We start from the raw sequence: 14,681 nt of genomic DNA, 5'->3' as shown, positions 1-14,681 counted from the left end.
AGAGTGCCATATGATAGATATAAGCACTAGGATAAAAAGCAGCATTTTGTGATGAACAGGGAATACCACTAGGATAGAGTGCCATATGATAGATATAAGCACTAGGATTAAAAAAATAGCACTTTGTGATGAACATGGAGTACCACTAGGACTGATACAGTTGATTTGCTTGACTCTAGGAGGACCTACTAATGCTGGAGTCACAGGAGAGATTCCCTTCAACTCAGAGTTTGTGAGCAGAGCTGACATTCGAGGATAGAGTAGCGATGGAGTCTATGGGATTGCGATATATTATGTATGTGATTGAGTTTTAGGTGAACATGGGATTGCTGACTACATTAGCTGAGAGATGGCACTTAGAGACATGTAAGTTTCATTTGTCAATGGGTGAGATGACAGTCACCTTGGAGGATGTATACAGGATACTTCGGATACCAATTGTTGGGGAGTTAGTTCCTTGTGATCGAGACGAAGACAGAGATGCACTGAGATGAGTGTTTCAAGATTTGGGATTGGAGATGAGGGCAGGACGTGTGGCTTGGGACACCATGACGCAGACAGGATTGGCTCTACCAGTGGTGCTGGTAGGAGTTATCAGTGGGTTCCTATGTCTGGATAGGGTGACCCGAGGGTTGGTTGTGGGATGGGGGAGGACTTTGGAGACATTGGTGACTGAGCATACTAGGTTTGCATGGGGGTCATGTCTGTTGGCACACTTGTCCTATGAGCTACATCAGTTTGTATATCATGGATCAGCAGGATTAGGATGCAGAGTGACAATGTTGCAGGTATGGGCATATGAGCATCTATCAGTTACACATCTGATACACTTTAGAGGCAAAGGACATGGGTGCAGATATGTACATCTTTATGATATGATTACTTCCCAGCCACGGATTGGGAGGCTAGAGTATTGCCGCAGGGTGATTGATGAGATAGATAGTGTGGTATGGAGGCCTTACTTAGACTGTGAGGAGTGGGAGGATGATGCAGTGGAGCTGCCATATGTGTTTAGGAGAAGGTATATGATCGGTCGGACATCATATATCATTGAGAGGCAGTTGATAGATAGGGTATGCAGGTAGTTTGGCAGGATACAGCGGATGCCATGGGGTTCAGGGATGTATGCATGGATGGTGAGGGATCAGGTACATTTAGAGCCATTATTGTCTTATGATCAGTGTGACACAACTTCTAGAGATGGTTCCCATGCCTTAGGACATTTGGGAAGATGTAGAGGATGCAGGGATGGATGCAGAGTATACTGCATATTGGGCAGAGTATCTATTTCCATGGCTGATAGATCTAAGGGAGTCGATAGAGGGAGATGATGGAGATGGTAGAGATGGTGGAGGCAGAGGCCGATGGTGGAGGCAGGGTGCAGTGGTAGATAGGAGAGTGGCTTAGAGGAGAGAGGGTGAAGACGAGAGACATATGCATGTAGTGAGGGGTAGAGGCAGATTGCCATTACAGGTTCAAGCAACACAGGTTCCCAGATAGGTACAGGGACAGGGACAAGAACAGGAGCAGCCACAAGAGCAGCCACAGGGACAGGGTGAGGGGAGAGAGGAGGAGGATGAGTTGCTATCCTTGAGGGAGATCTGTTAGGGATAGGCATATAAGATCCAAGATCTAGAGAGGGATGCAGCTAGACTCAGGAGACAGTTGAGGGACACCGAGCGGGAGAGGGATCAATTTATTCAACGCTATATAGAGGCTAAGACAACACTGAGGGCAGGGAGGCAGGCAGAAGAGGACACAGGGGCCGGATACACCTATGTTCTACAGGTAGGGGAGGAGATAGCTTACTAACAAGATCTATACTATGCAGTGGTACCACCAGATTAGTGGGCTAGGAGCTTCCAAAGACCGTCGTAGACTACGATGACCACTGGAGGGAGAGACAGGCAACAGGCATCGAGTGGTGGGGTCATGGGTCCTCCACCACCACCAGATAGAGGGGGCAGGAGAGATGATCCTAGGGTGGCTCCTTCCAGGGCTCAGACTCCATCAAGGCCAACTGGCTCCGAGGGAGGGAGTTCATCATAGCCTTAGACGGCTCCCTATGTATCAGTTTTGTACCATTTTGTATGATGACACCTTCGGGTGATTGTAGCCATATGTATTTTGACATCATTGTATCATGACACTTATGATTTTGATATATATATGAGATGATTCATCCTTGCGGAAACTATATGCATGTGTACCTATGTGATGTTGGTTCTATGTGATGCATGTTGCTATATGATGCTTATGATATGAATGCAAATATGTACATGATGAAATGCAATATATTTTTGTTCTTTTATGTTTTTAAATGTTACACAAATGCAAATGTGAATGTATGGAATGCAGATGAATTTGATAATGCAAATAACTATTTTCATGATGAGAATGTAAAATGTGCTAACATGTGTTGTGTGCAGGATGTGATGCAATTTTGATATTTATGTGTATGTATGAAATGCTAATATGTGGCAATGCAGGTGCAAACTACATGAAATGCAGATTTTTTTTTTCGCGTGTCACTATACTCAGTCATGTGATAGCAAGCCACATAGACTCAAGAAGGACGATGGAGGTCAATCAAGAAAGGGGGATGGAAGATAGAAGATATGGAAGTGAAAGAGCTTATTGTGCTATTATCATCATTGAGCTTTATTATGGCAAATAGGGTATGACAATCGAGGTATATGTTCGACCCAAAAAGTTATTGTACCTGTTTGCATGGAGATCAGACAGTTGCAAACAAGGAATGCCCTAGTTCACACTAGACTCATAGTATCCCCATATCCTTGGACAAGTCATAGAATTACTAAGAGAAAATCCACAGACAGCAAAGAAAAATAGGTGACGATACCCCATCCTTGCCTTTCTAGTCAAAGACATCCTGGAGATAAAATCTCTAGTCAGAGACATCCCGAAAAAGCTAAAAGACATGTCACCATTTAAAGATAAAATAAAAAGAAAACCAAGACTCGACACCAACATCCACTATAGCCCTCAATTTTAGTGCCTCTTTTCACTTGTATAAGTCTATTTGATTGTGGTCACAATGTTTACTTTCACAAAAGGATAGATAGCAATTAAACATAATGTTATCTGAGTATGTTGAAAGATTTGATTTTATTGAAGTCTGTTTCTTTCATGTCTCATCTAAAACTGACTGAATCCATGAAACTGATACTTTATTGTAGAGAAGACAGAACTTTATTGCAGATGGGTGATACAAATGTTGCTTTATTGTAGATTGTGCGTGGATAGACTGAAGAAAATTCGAATAAATTGTACTCCTTAAAACATATGATGCTCTTAGTTCTACACCCATCACTAGACTTAGGATTTTTCTTTAGCCACATATAGGAGATGGTTTATTATGGATGGAAAGGGGTGAAAAGGAGGGATTATTATGAATGGCTAACCAATCTTAGGTAGATCAATAACAAGCCATGATGGGAATGGGTAAGTTTATTATGGATGGATAGGCTATGAGTGTGTGCAAAGTGAAAGGATAAAATTGAATCCTGAAGGAAGGAGGAGTAATGTCTCTACACATGGCGCCAGTGACCCAGTTTTCACCATTGTACTTGCCCAGGGCACCACCGAAGTGGTTTTCACCATTGGACAAATTTATTTCTCTTAACTTTTTTTGATTTTTTAATTTTTTGTGTCACAAGTCGCCTATTTGCCATGTTTTCACCAAGTAACGATTTTTTATTTTTATGATTTTTTTGTATTTTTAAATTTTTTTATATTTTTGAATTAGGATATCCTGAAGAGCTATGTGTAAAACCTATGAAGGTGCATGTTGTTGATAGGATCCTCCAAAGGTTCACCCTCTAGGGTTGAGAGCTGATATGTATCGGATCCATAGACTTCTGTAATGATGTAAGTGTGTGTGTGAAAAGTGGAATAGGTATCTGCAAGCTGTAAGACACAACACTTCAATTAAGTCATTACATGTATGCTTAGAGAGATATAAGCATGAATAATAAAATCATAAAAAATCAACCAATTGTCTTCTAAAAGATGCGAGTATAGACTTGCTCTCAGATTCATATAAGCAATACTAGTTACTAGACTACACCAAGACGAAGGATTTAATCTATATGAGTATGATATTAAGCTAAATGGATGAATAGTAAAATATATGAATTCAAGAAATCACAATTGAACTAAATATGCAAAAAACTAAACTAGGATGCAATAATCTCAAAAAAGCAAGCACAGTATCTTCAATGACTCTAGATCAAAAATTGTATAATAACAATAAATCTCCAGTGTGTTTTGAATGAGAGATGGAGGCTGAATTTATAGAAAACCACAAGAGAGACCAATAGCCAAGATCGATTAGCAATGAGCGGTTGAGATTATTCAAGAAAAAACACAATTTAGGATAATTGAAATAATTGAGAGATTAGATTCAGTTAACCTTGAGATAGATTCCAATTATAGTTTGATTGAAATGCATTCAGATTATAAGTTTGAGTTTGCATTGGAGATAAAATTCAATTAATTCCCTGCACTTGAGATAAAAATAGGTAATTCCATGCATATTTCTTTGATTTATTTAAGAAAAAATCCTTTTCAATGCAATTGAACTTCTTTTCTCAAAAGCTTTGAGTTCCAATTTTAAAGAATGATTAATAATTCATTTTCATTGTCTTTTTTATTTCAAGTTCTTAATTTAGAAGAAGAAATAATATCTCAAGTTTCATTTCTCTTTCAATTTAGTTCTTTTATTTTATTTTCAATTTATCTCTTGCTTTGCATATTGATTCCTCTTTTGTAATAAATTAATTCCTTTTTTTATGATTAATGGAAAAATTATTAATTAATTAAATATGCTAGGATATTTAATAAATTAAACGGGATAATTGATCAAAATAATTTTCGTGGAATGATTTAATTAATTAAATAAATATTTAATTAATATAGAATAATCCACTTGCCATGTGACATTTAATGATTGAAGAATTAATTAATTGTGTGCTCAAAGTTGATTGAATTACCTTTGGTTAGGACCTTGGTGATGTTGTCGAGATTAGGGGCCCATAGTTTAGATGACCATTTTTAGGGTATTACATTTGCCCCTCTTTGAATTAATGTGCGAGCAGTGTGTTGGTTCAAAGAATAGTTGATGTCTAAGAGATACCAGTTCTAAACTTGATTGATCACGAACCAAATGAAGAGCGAGGTGTTTAGCTTATTTTGAAGCGATGAAGATGAACAGAGTTGATTAAAACGATAACGATCCTGAACTTGATTGAACTAGGACCGATGAAGAGCAAAGATACCGAACTTGAACTTTATTGATCAAGAAGCGGATCTTGTTGATCTAGAATTTGATTGAACTAGACATAGTGAGCGAAGATAAAATTGATCTTGAACTTGATAGATCAAGATACGATGAGCAAAGATAAACTGTCCAACTTGATTTGAAGCGATGAAACTGAACACCTGCTTAGATTTAGCGTGTGATCAAAGATACTCTTTAAAATTTTGATTGAGTTTAAATGAATAATCAACTTGATGAAAAGCAATGAAACTGATTAACTTTAAGAGACTGATTCAGATGAAGGCAATATCAGCTTGATTTGAAGCGATGAAATTGATATGCCCCTAGAGATTGATTTTATTCAGATGAATGAGAAATCTCGACTTGATATGAAGCAATGAAGTTGAGATGCCCCTAGCGATAAGAATTTGTTTGATTTTCTATAGTTGAAATGATTTTTTCTCGACTTTTGATTTAGATTTGAAAATTTTCTCAACATTGAAGATTTGAGATCATGAGGTCATGAGTATGCCCCCTCGGGAGCGAAATCGAAAGATAGCGAGGGTACATGATGTTAGGCAATTGTTGGCGATGATAATGACTTGAGCATAAAGATTGAGTCAAAGGAATATGTGAAGATTTAGTGTTGATTGATGTGAAACTGAGCACAAAATGAAGAAAAGAATGAGAATGTGATGAAAACGCAAAGTGGTCATAGTTGTGTGAAATTGACTAGAAGAATGATCTCGGATTTCAATTTCATTCTCGAAAATGGAATCAGGACGGGCAAATTAGCTAAGGGTACAATTTTCATGTCTATCGAAGCATGTTGAAAAAATAGGGTTTTGGCTATATAAGGGGTCCAAGTGTCATTTTCAATTCATTTTAACCTCTCCAAGTTTGAAATTTGAAAATCCCTCTACGAATAAAAATGGTCATTCCAATCCAGGAGCATCGATTCTAGCACCAGAGATGTCATAATCGGCCACGGAATTATGAGCCAACGATAAGAGACTATTCTTTTGCCTTTTTATTTCATCAATTTTGATTTTTTGTTGAATTTTTTTTCTTTTTCATGGCATTAAAAACCGGCCAGTGTCATTTTGTCGTGCGAGACGATACTATGTCTCGTACGAAAAACTATCTTGTATTGTTTCATCATTTTAGGCCATTAGTTTTATCATCTAGGACCTCCCCGCGTATCGTACGAGTGTTTTCTTGATAGACCATTTTATCATGCGAATGCACGTTGTTTATCGTATGGGAGTATTTTGTCGTGCTACATGAATTCCTAACTCGTACGAGTTTCTGCTTACTCTTTAAAATGTTGTATGGAAAACAGTGAGCATTTTTAAGGGTTCAAACATGAAATTTTGATTTTGCAATTGATGTATGTGGATTTGTGTGATGTTTAATTTGTTGTGTAGCATAATTTGAACGACTTTCTAATGCTCTATTGTATGGATCTTGTAGGTTTGATTGCCACATGTTTTATTTCGGTGCGTCTATCATCCGACGATGAGGCTAGTTCATGAGTTATCCGATGTTGATAGAGCTCATATTGACTTGTGTGGGTTTACCCACTTATTAGATATGCCAGATATCTGTGTGAATCACAGGATGCTTACTGCACTAGTTGAGAGATTTCATTCTGATCATAACACCTTCCATTTACCAATTGGGGAGATGACCATCACTCCAGAGGATGTTTACAGGATATTAAGAATTCCATTTGCTGGGGATAAGATCAATTATGATTCTGCTAAGTGTCCTGGTATATTAGCCCTAAGACGCATATTTCATGATGAGGATATTCTTGAGTGGGTCATGACATGGGATGTGATGATGGCTAGGTATAATGAGCAGTTTCCACTGGCATGTGTATTAGCAAGTTTCATTGGATGTTTCATCATGTTGGACAGGGGACAACAGGGATTTCTATGTGGTTGGGCCAGGATGCTGGAGAGACTTTTGGATCATCTTGAGAGATTAGAGTGGGGTTCTTGTCTATTAGCCCACATGTATCATGAGATGCATGAGGTTGTATATAGGGAGGGGAAGTGTATGGAAGTAGGTATCTTGGTTTTATAGATATGCGCCTGGGAGAATATCCCAGTTTGTAGACCTATTGTGGATGATGCCAAAGATCCACACCAGTCGATCGTTTATAGATATTGTGGATACATTACTCAGCCCCATCTGGGCAAGACAGAGTATTGGCAACGATATCTTGATGATCTGATCAGTTTTGTATGGAAACCAGACAGGGGTCTTGAGTTGTGGGATGACTGGAGAGTTGTGCGGCATGACATGTTCATGACTCATCTTCTTATCGGCAAGTCAGTGATAGTTATTGAGCGATTTGTTGTATCTCGAGTGATGAGGCAGTATGGTAGGCCTCAGGGGATTTCACAGGAGTTCACCGCCTATGCCCATTATGGAGAGGAGGAGAGATGAGGATGGGCTCCTAGGTTGTCATATGTAGTGAGCATGTAGGAGCTTGCCGGATTACAATGACTTCAATGGGACTATCTGGAGGATATTGCAGATGCGGGGGTATTGCCCCAATACAAGGATTGGTTTCAGAGTCATCCCTTTCCTAGGTTTACAGACCCAGTTGAGCATGCACCTCTCATAGAGGAGGTTGAGGATGAGGCCCCTGTAGAGGCACAGGTATAGGCATAGACATAGGGATAGGGATGGAGAATAGAGGCTCCTAGGCGGGCAGGTGGTGATCCTAGTCCAGGCAGCAACAGGGTACCAACTGGGGGGAGAAAGAGGTAGAGAGGAGAGGGTGGATCCCTTAGATTTTTTGGTGTGGGGGTTAGTGGTGCTAGGACATCATAGGGTGGAGGAGAGGAGGGGCGAGTAGCTCCTAGACAGGTGCGGCAAAGGAGGGATGAGCAGGGTGGAGATGGAGGCGAAGAGCCTGTGAGGGAGCAGAGGCAGCTGATGCAGCATGGTCTATGAGGGTGGGAGTAGCAGGTCTACAGTCACAGTTGATAATGGCTTAGACACAGCTTGCTGAGCGGGACCAACAGCTGGCGGAGCTCAGAGCTGAGTGAGATCATCATCTTGCTAAGATGAGGACAAAGAGAGATCGCCAGCTGACTGAGGTCAGGGTAGAGAGAGATCGACAGTTGGCTGAGGTCAGGGCAGAGTGAGATGCTCTTCAATGGGAGGTTTTACACTAGATGAGTCGAGTAGCTTATTATGTTATAGCTTATAGTGTAGCAATTCCTGTAGCATAGCAGGTTGTCCCATATTCTCAGTATATGGCTCAATCTGAGGGAGCTTGGGCACCTAGGCAAGATGTTGGTCAGTAGGCTCCACCTCCTCCACCACTTGACGATGAGGGAGAGGCAGAGAGCTAGATTTTTATAGTTCTTAGATTTTTTAATATACCCCATTTTTTTGTAGCCCATACAATTCTTACTCCGATGGGAGATTGTAGATGACAGTTGATATCATTTGTACCCTGAGACTTTTATTTGTACTCTGAGATATTTATGATGATATAAACGAGATCTTGATTTGATTTCATCGTACTTGTGTTGATTGATTATGAGATGTTTTTCTATATGTTTTATTCTATATGTATGGATATTTGTTTTCAGTATGGATGTATGTAAGGCAGATGAATATGGATGTTTGTTTGTTTCTTTTCATATGCAAATAAATGATGAAAATGAGTAACTAGTAATGCCAATGTTTATTTTTTTCTTTGTGCAATAATATGAATGCACATAAGCATGTATAATGAAATGTATGGATCTATATAAGATGCTTATGTATGCAGCTAACATATCAATACACAAGTACTCGATTGGAGAAATGATGAAAAAGAGACCACTTAGTTGAGAAATGATAATACTTCAAACTCTCATTCAGAAGATAAAGAGATCATTGTTATCATGCAGAAATCACTCAAAATACACAAAATGCAAAATGAATGCAAACTAAACCTAGTCACTAGATTTGAAATACTTAATTTTCATCAGTGAGTGTTTACAAATATAACAGGCAGAATAGAGTTTCTTTCTTTTCATGTGCAATATTAATTATCTTGTCCGCAATGACCCATTTTTTTGTTCATATCCTTGGACAGATTACACATGCATCTGGATTGCACATTTAAAGAAATTCTCTCAAAATAGACAAAGAAATGATGCCAACCTCCCTGTAGCATACAAATAAGTGGAGCCGGGGTATGTGTGGTGATTTCACCTTGATGTGAAGGCACTTATCACAGACGCCCAGTTGATTAGATGTTTCCAGATCATCAAAATCATTCCTACAAGGAGAAAGCAAAGAAAATATTATGCCCCCAATCCTTGCTCCTCTTAGTCAAGATAGACTTCCTCGAGTTACTCAAGGAGAATAATAATCGAAAACCAATATAAAAGACAACACAAAGAAATTTTTAATCATATCTCAAACTGTTTAGTGATTGTTTTTAGTAATGTTGTTTTGCTTGTTTACTCAGTGATAAAACTCTTCAGTAATTAGGAGACAGGTGACTGACTTAGATTGGATGACCAGATATCACTGATAGAAAGATGACTTGGTTGATATTGCTTATGACACATAGGATGCTCAGTCAATTACCCTAAGACTATGACATTGATCAGTTTCAAGCCATGAGGGTTCTAAAAGAACCAGGATGTCACAAAAGTGACTAAAAGATATGTACAAGTGAAATCAAAGATGCAGGAAAGCGGGAAATGTCAATGTTACATTGATAGATGGAGCGCTTGAGTACAAGAGGTGCCTATTTGCCAGGTTTTCACCTCCTTGGCAAAGATTTTTTATTTTCTTATTATTATTTTTCAAGACATTTTAGGATTTTTAGGATTTTTTTCAGGACTTTTTATTTGTAAATGTTGTTGGAGCAGAGAATACTAAGTGAAGAATTTTTTTAAGTGGATGGTGTTGATCAGTTCATGGATTTGTTCTCCTTTCGATGTTGAAAGTTGATAGGCACCAAAGCCAAAGACTGCAGTCCAGATGTAGGGACCCAGCCAGTTGGGCTCAAACTTCCCTTTGTTGTCCCAAAATTGTTGATTTCTAGGATTTTCTCTCAGAACAAGGTCACCAACCTAAAATTGTCATTGTCGAACCTTCTTGTTATATCCTTTAGACATTCTCTTTTGATACACTCTCAGATGATCAAACGCCACTTGCCGATGTTCATCCAGTAACTCGAGTTCTTGCAATCTAGATATTCTGTAGTCTTCATCAGTAACAAGACCTTGCAAAGAAACTCTCAAATATGGTATTTCCACCTCAATTGGTAAGACTGCTTTGGATCCTTACACCAAAGAAAAAGGTGTTGCCCCAATAGGTGTTCTAATACTTGTTCTATAAGCCCATAATGCAGGATTAAGTTGCAGATGCCAATCCCTCCTAGATTTATATATTGTTCTGTGTAAAATAGTCAATAGATTTTTGTTAGATGCTTCAACTTGTCCATTACCTTGAGGGTAATATATGGATGACCAGTGTTGTTTTATTTTGGATTTTTCACAGAGCTCATCTAGATCTTTATTCTTGAGTTGTCCTTCATTGTCAGTCACAATGGATGAAGGTACCCCATACCTGCAGATGATATAGTTAAGGATGAACAGAGCTACTTGTTTACCGGTTGCTTTGATGATCAGAACCGCTTATACCCACTTATTGAAGTACTCATTGGTAGTTATAATAAACTTGTGTCCGTTAGATGATGCAGGATATATTTGGCCAATGATATCAAATGCCCATTGCTGAAAAGGCCAATGTGTAATGAAGGGTATGAGATCCCTTGCTGGAGCATGTATGAGATTTCCATGTAACTGACACTTCTCACAAGTTTTAAAACTTTATAGCATCTTTCTCCATGTCTGGCTAGTAGTAGCCAGCCCTTAATAGTTTATGAGCTAAAGTTAGACCATTTGAATGAGATCCATAAATACCTTCATGGACTTCAGATAATGCACATTGGGACTCTTCAGTTTTGAGACACCTAAGCAAAGTACTATCCAAACCTCACCTAAATAGATCGTTAGCAATAATGACATACCGTGAAGCATTTCAGGTTAGGTTCCTTTTCTCATTACGGGTAAGATTTTCTAGGATAATTTGGTCTCGTAGATAAGAGTAAATATGGCTATAGCGAGATGAGTCATGTCCAATAATAGAACAAACTATCTGGGACTCAGGAGAATCATAGGCAAGGTGATATAACTCTTCCACCAAGAATTCAAAGCAAAAATTAGATTCTTGTAACTCTGGTATAGATGCCAAGGTGGCCATAGCATTTGCTGCTCTGTTTGCGGATCTGGGAATCTACTGGAATGACACAAAAGTAAAATATTTCTTGAGATCATCCACCATTCTCTTATAGGGCATCAATTTCTCATCTTGAGTCTGATATGTATCATTGATTTGGTTGATGATTAGTTGAGAATCTCCATAGATGTGTAATTCCAGAACCTTCCATTTAATAGCCAGCTTGATCCCGTTTACCAATGCTTCATACTCTATAATGTTGTTTGTGAAATTACCTATCCTTTGATGGCTTTGTGTTTTACATATTCAATATCAAACTCTGTAAGAACCATGACCCATTTAGCCAATCTTCTGCTAAGTGTTGCTTTGCTGAGAAGATATTTGAGCGAATCAATCTTAGCTACTAGCTTGATGGAATGTGCTAACATGTAGTGTCTTAATTTTTGTGATGCAAAGACTAATGCCAAACATGATTTTTCTATTATAGTATAGTTCATTTCATAAGACACCAATGTTCTATTGATGTAATATATAGCTCTTTCTTTTTTATTTTCCTCATGTTGTGCCAAAAGTGCCCCCAGTGATGAATCAATAGCTGATATGTATAGAATCAATGGTTTACCTTGAATTGGTGGCATCACTATTAGTGGATTAGATAGGTATTATTTGATTTGTTGAAGGTTTTATTCACATTCTTGATCTCAGTTGTATGTTACTCCTTTCCTTAATACTTTTCTGAAGGGTTGAGCTTTATCTACTAGCTGAGAAATAAAGTGTCTAATTCACTAGAGACGTCCTTGTAAACTTCTCATTTGACTAATATTATTTGGAGGTGGCATTTCCATTATAGCTTGGACCTTCTCAAGATCAACCTCAATTCCTTTCTTTGAAATAATGTAACCAAGTAATTTCCCTGATGTCACTCTGAATGCACAATTTTTTAGGATTTAGCCGGAGCTTGAATTTTTCCATTCTATATAGTATAAGGCCTAGCTCTTGAATATATGTGGATCTCTTCATAGTCTTTACTAAGGTGTCATCAACATAATCTTCCATATTTTTATGCATCATATCATGAAAGATAGTAGTTACTGCTCTTTGGTAAGTTTCTCCTGGATTCTTTAGCCCAAATGGCATGACGTTCCAAAAAAAGGTTCCCCATGCACAGGTGAAAGTTGTCTTTTCTTGATCCCTATGAGCTATTTTGATCTGATTATAATTGGTGAATCCATCCATTAATGAGTACATCTCATATCCAATAGTCATATCCATTGTCATATCAATATTAGGCAATGGAAAATTGTCTTTCAGACATGCTTTGTTGAGATCCCTGAAGTTTGTACAAACCCTAATAGATTTGTTTGCCTTTGATAGAGGTACTATGTTTGAAATCCATTCTGCATAGTCTATAGCTCTGATAAATCTAGCTTTTAGCAATTTTTCTAGCTCAACCTTAACTAGCAGTGCCACATGAGGGTGCATCTTACAAAGTTTTTTCTTGACTGGTTTAACTCCTGGTGTAATAGAAAGATGGTGCATGATTAGATCAGGATCTAGGCCTAGCATATCAGAGTATGTCTATGCAAAGTTGATTTTCTTTTCTAAAAAGGGATTGTTGAAATCTTTTAACTCTTCTGATGATAATGATTGAGCTAAGTGGATGATATGTGGTGTCTCTTGACTCCCAATATTTACTGTCTGAGTTGGTTCAATCAATATAGAAGACCTTTCCTGGAAGTGACTTGGCAGTATATCAAGTATCTCACCTTTAGGTGCCTCAGAGAGGTTTTCACCCTTAGGTACGTCCTTTATTTTTTCTATTTTTGATTCTAACACTGCCACAATGTGGTTTTCGCCATCAGATCTTTTATTTTTCTTTTTTTTATTTTTGCGACTAAGATACTTGATATTTGTTTCAGTCATGTTCTCACTTTGTTCGCTAGTAGAAGATTCTATTGGTTCAACTGCATTAAGATAATAAGCTAATGTGTAGTCATTGGCAAAGATAGGTACATTCATAGGTTGGTTTTGGAGACTACAGTCAATTAGTTCATGATGTACCAAGGATAAAGTTTGAACAGGTTCGAGGGAGTTGACAGTATTATCATCATAACTTTGGACCGACAAGTCAAGTTCTAGAAGACTACCTTACGTAAATGTCTCAATACCAGGAATAGTTACAACATGATCACTGAAGTGTGCACTAATATTTAGTTGACCAAATCCAATAGACCTACTTCTAGTATCGTTCTCTACACCAAACTAGACTACATATCGTGGTTCAACAGTAACAAGATCAGTAGACAGATTCCTGACATCCACGATAGAGGAGTCAAAGTTTGATGCTAAATAGGTATTGCCATAAATAGGACTATTGTCCAAGCCATTAGAGTCATAGGATGAAGTTTCTGACTCTTCTTCAAGTGATTGAGTAAATGTATGTATAGTGTCAATACCTACATCTTTGATGTTGCAAGTTCCTTCATGATTTGGTTCATTCATCACTTATATCTAACATACCTGTTGACATAACCTTGATGGTTCTGCAAATTTCTGTCTTTTACTCCACTCATCTTCTTCTAGACTAATGACTGGTTCTGTTTCTATAGCTTTCAATTCTACTTGTGTAGTTCCATGTCTAATTTGTTTTGTCCTATTAGAAGGAGATATAGTAGGTGGAGAATTTTCTTGTGTTCTTCCTTCTTTTAGCTTTTGTTCATAGTATGCTTGTCTTTTTGTCTGATTTCTCCTATCTCCGTTTGTAGTTTTAAGTGTATCGGCTCTTGTGTGTCATCTGTGATATTATTGGACTCTTCTCGAGTTTCTGTACTAGATGTATCTAAGAGATAATATGGACCCCATTCATACTTGTTCAAGTCAGTTTTTGAGTCATCTACTTATTGTCTACCAGTATAAGTGACTGGAATTTTCAGTGGTGCAAACAATTCTCTGATTCTTTCTACCTCTTCTCTCATATCCTCTGGGACTGCTACTCCTTGTAGTGTTGTAGTTGATACCATTGGAACTAGATTATCGGTTGTTTCCTCTCTCTTGATTGCTAGTTATTATTATTCTTTTTCATACTCTTCTTGAGTTTGTTGATTGTTTACTTCTTGTGATGTTGAAGGCA

General features: G+C 38.0%; 1 protein-coding gene across 1 annotated transcript in view; it reads left to right on the top strand.

The window, feature by feature from the left end:
• The first annotated feature begins 1,108 nt into the window (after positions 1 to 1,108).
• LOC131858067 (uncharacterized) overlaps positions 1,109 to 14,681 on the top strand; it is a 95,143-nt gene continuing 81,570 nt past the window's right edge. Inside the window, exons 1-4 of the mRNA XM_059210991.1 lie at positions 1,109 to 1,148; positions 7,545 to 7,673; positions 7,830 to 7,954; positions 8,129 to 8,243. Coding sequence (XP_059066974.1) covers positions 1,109 to 1,148; positions 7,545 to 7,673; positions 7,830 to 7,954; positions 8,129 to 8,243 — 409 coding nt within the window. The remainder of the gene's footprint in view (positions 1,149 to 7,544; positions 7,674 to 7,829; positions 7,955 to 8,128; positions 8,244 to 14,681) is intronic.

This window comes from Cryptomeria japonica, chromosome 1 (assembly GCF_030272615.1).
Source record: "Cryptomeria japonica chromosome 1, Sugi_1.0, whole genome shotgun sequence".
Classification (NCBI taxonomy): Eukaryota; Viridiplantae; Streptophyta; class Pinopsida; order Cupressales; family Cupressaceae; genus Cryptomeria; species Cryptomeria japonica.
Note: the sequence above shows the minus strand (reverse complement) of the source record. Positions and strands in the feature narration are given on the sequence as shown.